The 7588-nt window shown below is 42.8% G+C and overlaps 1 protein-coding gene across 1 annotated transcript; it reads right to left on the reverse strand.

Annotated features, from left to right (window-relative positions):
• Positions 1-4900: 4900 nt before the first annotated feature.
• Positions 4901-5857, reverse strand: or70b1 (olfactory receptor, family 70, subfamily B, member 1; the record flags this gene model as incomplete). The annotated part of the gene is made up of 1 exon (XM_079487069.1): positions 4901-5857. The coding sequence occupies one exon, from the start codon at positions 5855-5857 to the stop codon at positions 4901-4903; it is 957 nt and encodes a 318-aa protein (XP_079343195.1).
• Between the last annotated feature and the right edge of the window lie 1731 nt (positions 5858-7588).

Raw genomic sequence — 7588 nt, forward strand, 5'->3', positions numbered from 1 at the left:
CAGGCCTAAACTGCCTTCTTGTACCGTGAGGGAGTACCATCCCCGGCAATGGGTCGTTTCCCTGGACGCAAAGAGATCTACTTGAGCTGTCCCGTACTGGGTCCAAATTTGGGCTATTACCGCCGTGTGCAACTGCCACTCTCCTGGGAGAGGCCCTGTTCTGGACAAAATATCGGCTGCTCTGTTTGCCACCCCCGGGAAATGGATTGCTCTCAGTGAGGAAAGCCGTGGCGCTGCCCAAGTCAGCAGATCCATTGCTACCTGCAGACAGCGTAGTGACTTCGTCCCTCCTTGGTGATTTATGTGGTAAACCGCTGAGGTACTGTCTGTCCTCACTAGCACATGCTTGTGGCGAAAAAATGGTAACAGACCCTTGAGAGCAAGATGAACAGCTCTCAGTTTGAGCACATTTATGTGTTTTACCAAGGGGGATCCCATTTGCCCCTTACTGACCTGCCTTCCCAAACGGCTCCCCAGCCTGTCAGTGATGCGTCCGTTGTTACCACCGATCTTCTGTGGGGAAGATTGCCCAGTGGGGCTCCCCTGCGAAGAAAGTCCTTGTCCCTCCAAGGGAGTAAGGCCCGCATGCAGGCCCTTTTCACCAACAGCTTCGTTCTTCTGTCTTTTTTTGGATGAAGACGAAATGAATTGAACCATCTCTGTATCGGGCGTGCCCTCAGTAGGCCTAAGGGAATCGCCACTGATGCTGCCGCCATCAGTCCTATCAGCTTCTGAACCCTGTGTGCTGTCACGAACGTCCCCTTCCGGAAGTGGCCGTTGAAACTGTAGCCGATAGCCGTGAGTTACCTTAGACAAAACCCACTGGTCTGAAATCACTCTCTCCCAACTGGCCCGCGATAGCTGAGAGATACAGTCGACGGTCCGCCCCTGGCACCCCTTCGTGAACCTCTCTGTTGTGCTCCCCCACGGGACTGAAATCTCCTCTGGGGATAAGTGGCATGTTGTCTCTGGGTGCCAAAGCTCTGCCCTTGAACACTAACAGGATTGCCACTTGTGTGTCTAGACCAAGCTGGTTGCTGCAGTCTTGGTGTTTCTCGAGACCTTGGTCTGAAGACTGAAGCTGATTTATGGCAAGCCCACTTGTAATGGAGCATTCAGCCCTATCCAGCACCTCCTGAGAATTTGAATTAAAGACATGACCGGGAATTACCGGCAGATTCATTAGTTCGCCTCTTATGGTCTCTGGCAAAGAAGTTTGTGCCTTCCATATTTGTCTACGACACAAAATAGCTGAAAAGACATAGCATCCCCCACATCCCGTGTCAATTGCGAGTGGGCTGCAAGAGCGGAATCAACAAGGTTCCTAGAATCCTGGTCCTCCCCACTTATCGTTTTTCGCAAAGCTGCCAAGAGGATAGCCAAAGCATTGCCTGTATGAGCTGCCCGTGCAGTGGCATTAAAGGATCGTGAGATGAGACGGTCAGTTTTCGCACACTCCTTCTTGGGACAACGAGGGTTAGATGATGCATAACCTGGTCCTAGAGTTGTCCACGATGCTATTTCCTGCTCCACAGGTGGCATGTCCCCTAGTCCAGTTTCCTTTGGATAACGGGCATTGGCCAAGCGTCTGCAGCCTGCGTTGAATTGAGGCTTCTGAGATGGTCTCTTCCATGCCGTCCTCAACATGGAAGTATAATCATCTGTGACCGGAATACAAGATGGAGAATTAGACTGAGGTATGCCTTCCCAAACACCTCCGACAGGGGCTGGGTCAGACACAGAGGGCTGTAAGCATGGTATCTTTGCTGCACTAAATACTCTAGCAACAAAAGTGTTTGCTGAAAAATCATCTTTCCCAATTGATTCGTCATCCACTTCGGCAGAATCTGAATGGGGTCCTTCTCCTTGGTTCCCCCCTTCCACCTGCTGTACATTATCAACCAGCGAGTGGGGAGCACAAAGAGATAATACATCCTCATCGTCTGCGCCAGTTTCAGGATTGCCTTGTTGTGCCGGTGGAGGAATGCATTCCTGACCAAGAGGTAATGATGGTGACAATCAGTGACGAGCTTCCACTCGGTCTATCCTCTGTGCTAAACTCTGAATAGCAGCCAGGATCTGTAGTTGAGTGTCTGTGTTGACAACCTCTGCCGGTGGAGCGGGGATGGGCGTTTAGCCACTTTCCCCACCTTCTCATGACTCGAACTGTGTGGATCATAGTGATCACGTGAGTGTCTGCGAGAACGCTTATGACTATGCTTGTCCGATGAGCGTTCCCTCTCCCTACCACGCTCAGGTACAGAACTGCCTATTCTATGCAGTCGTTCCCCTCTAGGCAGGTCACCAACCGCACTGCAGGGATTATCCATTCCCTATGCCCATCACGGGGGTCCATTGCTGATTGGCAATATCGGCAGCAATGAGAGGCCATGATACCCTTAATCTAGGTAAGGCCACACACAATCCCACTGACTGTGCACAGTCGTGAAGGTAATATCCAGCTCACACAAAGCAAGGAAAGGCCTGCACCAGTACGCAAAGTACGTTTTTTAGCAGGCCTCTACCAAACCCCAACAGCTGCGAACAGTGATATAGGGCTCCAAAGGCACAAATACTCACCAAATTTATAATGAATTATATTCAGGTTACTGATGGATACTCTGAAAGAGGACAGAAATAACCCATAATATTGAATGGCTAGTATGTTTAGAAACTAGCCTTAGAATATCTGAAAAATACCAAAGTTACTCTCAATTCTTAAATGCCTATAGCATGAATCTATAGCATGAATTGAGTTTTGCATTGAAACATTGAATGGTAGTATGCATCAAAAGATAAAACACCACAATTCACAGAGGCACAAGGCACCTGCACCACTTAAGGGTGATGAATTGAACGGTGAACAACAATATTAATTCGGTTCCTACCTGTACCAGGTCTCTAAGGCGAGAAAGGTAAAGAGAACGAGCCGGAAGGTTTACTCGCCTTTTATAGAGCGTGACGTGGGTCATGGGCATGACTTTGTTACATAAGGTCTCGAGAGAAGGCGGAACGTAGGTTATCATCCAATTAGACCGTAGTGACGGTCAGAGTGAGGTCGAAAGAGATCAAGACTTAGCAATGAGTGACTGAGACAACTGGGTATAATTAGGCAGACAAACAACAGTTAACAGGACACAGGTGAAGGCAATAACAGATAATGAGTCTGGGCAATGGTTATCGGTATTTGTATTTTTAGATGGCCGTCCATGGAATGAGGGGATTGCTCTCTATAGGTCTTTTAAAAGTACAATCCAAGATGATAGGTTCAGAAAGGTCAAACACCTTTCTGTCTCGACAAAATGTCATCTGAAAAGCCATGAAACACAGCATATACAGTTCCTATTAGCTCTTGTAATGAAACTCTAGTGCCTCACTGGGCTGATAACGAAACAGCTCCTCTTTTGCGGTGTAATAACGCTACTGCAGTTGCAAATGATAGTCTCCTGACAGAATACATGCAGTGTTTTTTGTGAAGACACCCGACGTAATTTTGGCGAGACTGAGGGGGCACGAAATTGGATGGAGGCGGCCACCTCCAATTTTTCTATGCAGGAAAAACCCTTGACTACTTTTACGCATATAATAATTCCAGAATCATTCTAAAACTAGAATATTTAGATGATTGTTAAAAAAAGTCATATTAGATTGTGTTGCAATGACCAAGGAAAAATGATTTATTCTGTATTGTTTTAAAATATGTTTTCCCTCATTTTTGTGATTAATACAATGAAATCAAAACTATATCAGAAAGTGTCGGTTGCAGCCTAAATTTCCGGTATCGGTTTTGGCCCACAATTTTGATTTTGGTTTGACTATGGCAGTAAATGGGGGATGAGATATGTTTGGTTGCTGACATTATTCCAAATATCTCTCTTTGTGTTTAGCAGAACAAAGAAGTTTATACTGGTTTGGAACAATGTGAGGGTAAAATTATCTGATTTGCTTGAATTATACCTTTAAACAAACAAAATATATACTATACAAATCTGTACATTTGACTTTAACAAACACACTTGCTCACTCAATGTAAATATGTGTGCAGAGAATATGAATATAAAGAATGTGTGTATTACTAAACATAGGCTACTATATATAACATTTCACAATGTGGATATAAGATACAGTATGATATTGCACAGATAGATAAACAAACATTTTAGTGTAATGAACTTAATATGATTAGTTCCCATTCCCAGGATTACACATAAACCCTTGAGCCTGAATTATTTAATAATTATTTATGAAATGATAGTTGTCATAAAAAGGTCATAGAGGTTTTAACTAATTTCTTGTATATTCGTTTGCTAAAGTCACCAATTAGGTGATTTGTCTTTGCTTTGCTAAACATGGAACCTTTTCAACACATTCCATTTCTTTCCACCATAATGAATAGGCATGTGTCAAAACAACATGTGAGTTTCTGTGGAGGACACATTGATCTTGAAATAAAATCAGTTAAAACAATATCACAGTATAGTCAACTAAATTGATGTTTACTTTTGATTTAAAATGCATGTGTAAATGCTGCAATTAACATGGACTATAGAAGTTAATTGTTACTGTAGTTTATGTTAAAGAAGCTTATCCATTTACAAGTGTTAACAAATACAACCTTATTGTAAAGAGTTACCTTTCGCTGAACGCAAACATCTAAGACTACGATTTCTATCAAGTGTATTGGATATAACTTATATATAACTTACTTTGTATACAGTTCACATTCACAGTACATACAACTGACCAGAAATGCATCTGACACCTAAGCGGATCATAGTGGATCAAAATGGCCCACCCTAGTAATGTGTTACTTTCATCAGATTACAGTAAAAGAGCAAATATTACATTTTCAAGAGCTAGTGGAGCCGGCAACGGCTAGTTAAGTCTCCCCACACAGAATTCAATGTGAGAATGTCTTTCCCTGCCCTGTTTTCTTGAAGCACAGTAACTGTGCGAGAGCATGTCTGAGGTCGGTGCACTGCAGACCATATATGACAGGGTTTAAGATGCTTGGAACAATATGAAACAATAGAGAAACCAGTTGCCTGTAATCTGAATAAGCAGGAAAGCGATGTAGGAGTATAACAACTATGCCAGCTAAAAACATAATCAAATACACAATCAAGTGAGTGCTGCAGGTTTTCAGTGCCCGGCTGTTTAGAGCTTTGCTTTTGGATATCAAGCAGACGACAGTAATCTTAATATATGTGATTGTAATACTTCCTAAGGAGGAGACTAACAGAAATACTGTATATGTTAACCCATACAGATTATTGATTGTCACATCATCGCAAGATAACTTGAACAAAGACGCATTATCACAGTAAGGATTTGCTATGAAAGTTCTGCACAGTTTGAGCCTGTAAGTGAGTCCCAACAAAATGAAAACGAAAAAAAGTGGCACCCCCCAGGCCGAAGCCGATAGCGTGATCACCGTTTTATTGCTCATTATAGTCGTGTAGCGGAGTGGATTGCATATGGCCACATATCTGTCAAAAGCCATTGTCATCAGTATGGTATGGGAGGTCGCACCAAACATTTGCACACAGAACGATTGAATGCCGCACTCTGCATAACTGATGGTGCGTTGAGACGGCTCCCTTAAAATGTCCAACAAGATTCTGGGCATCGTGATAGTATTGCCAAAGATGTCATTAAACGTCAAGTTGCAAAAGAGCAGATACATGGGTTTGTGAAGATTTCTCTGTCCTGCTATTACAATGATTATTCCACAGTTCATCACAACAAGTATCACATAGAAAATAAGTAACAATACAAAAACAGGGTACACAAACTGCTCCGACACCTTGAGTCCTTCTAATTGCAAAACGGCTCTGTTGTATGTCAGGTTTTCCATTGTAAAGCCTTGAACAGTTAGACAGTTGAAAAGCAATCCCTTCTGAGAGGACTGAAAAGATGGTGAGCACAGTCTGATGTCCTGAATTTTTTCTCTATAGCAGGTCTCCTTAATGTAGCACATTCACGGTTCTTTAGAAAACAGCAAATGAAAAAAAACAAAAGCACAGATTTTATCTCACATGCATTTGAACAAGATAAAAATGTGGATACATAATCTAGTGTGTGATAGTTGGAATGCAGATGTGCTCTATTTAACAGAGTGCCAGGATACAGAACATGCACATGTGACTGTGTCTATGTCACAACTACAGTACGTCAGACAAAAAAAATTAACAGTTTTTTTACTCTGTACTGTAGTGGACACTTTATGAATTGAGTGAATTTCTCTGACACGGTACATATAAAGAGCACATTCAGGGCTTTTCATAGACATAATAAGAGATATATGTAGGTTAGGTTTCACCATGTCAACTTTTTCCCCTTGGTCTTTAAATATGACTGACATTAAATGAATCAACTAATTCCTGTAGAAATGTGTATCATGTTAATCTGACAGATTCATTATTGTTGGTGGAAAATCTAAATCTCAGGAAATTGTTATGGATTTTTTAAAGTAAAAATATTACAGGATTTTATACGTACACAATAGTGGACACCAGGATTAAAATCGATATTTTACCTAAAAATAAAAATTCTGTCATCATTTACTAACCCTTGTGTCATTTCAAACCTGTATGACTTTTTTTCTTGTACATAACACTAAAGTTATTTTGAAGAATGTTGGTAACAGAAAACCATTTTACTTTTTGAACAACCAAGTCCTGATGTCCACTACAGTGGAAATAACATAGCGTATGAATAAAACATATTTTTTTCCCAAAATAAATTTCAGTTGTTTATTCAGCTTCAAATAATATAATGATGATAAAAAGACACTTCCAGAAAACTTTTTTTCTGGGCATTTTGGAACAGTTGGAGTTTTTGTTATAGGACTGCTAGGCAATCACCGAATAGTGCATTACAGTAATGTAGTCTTGATGTCATAAAGGCATAAATTAGCTTATACAGGTGTTGGCGACTCGTTTCTCAATTGACAGAGTACTATCGAATAAAACGGCATGCTGAAGATGATGCTTTTATGGAACATTCACCAATAGTTAAGCTGTATTCTTGGATGTTACTGTGGTGAGGAAGGCGGGACGAGAGCCGTGACGCGGGGCCGGTGGCGTGAGTGATAAGTGGAAGCAGCTGTGCGCGCACCGGTCCCGCATCTTATCACGGAGGAGATTGGGAGCTTAAATGGATGTTCGGCAGGACTGTTGACGAGAGAGGACCGGGCCCGAAACTGTGTTTAGTTTGTGTATGTTTTATGGCCGGCAGTCTAACGTGAGGTGGCTGCCGGTTTGTTCATTGTTTATTGGTTATTGTTTATTTAATTAAAGTTTTATTTGAATGTTCGCCGGTTCCCACCTCCTTCCTTCCCTTCTTACGAACTTTATTACACTGGTGCCGAAACCCGGGAGGAAGGAGGGACATGCTGTCAAAGAGCCCTCGCTGCCGAGGGTGATCGCGGTGCTGAGGAGTTCGGGCAACGCGGACAAGGGACGTCCGCCAGCGGCTGCCCGAGGCGGTGGTGCTGTAGCAAGAGGAATCGGCTGGGACGGAGAACTCGCGGCGTGCGCCTGGGTCGAGGTGGGGTGGTTGCCGTTGGAGCCATCGCCGGCCGCCA

Source organism: Barbatula barbatula (genome assembly GCF_947034865.1).
Source record: "Barbatula barbatula genome assembly, chromosome: 22".
Lineage (NCBI taxonomy): Eukaryota > Metazoa > Chordata > Actinopteri > Cypriniformes > Nemacheilidae > Barbatula > Barbatula barbatula.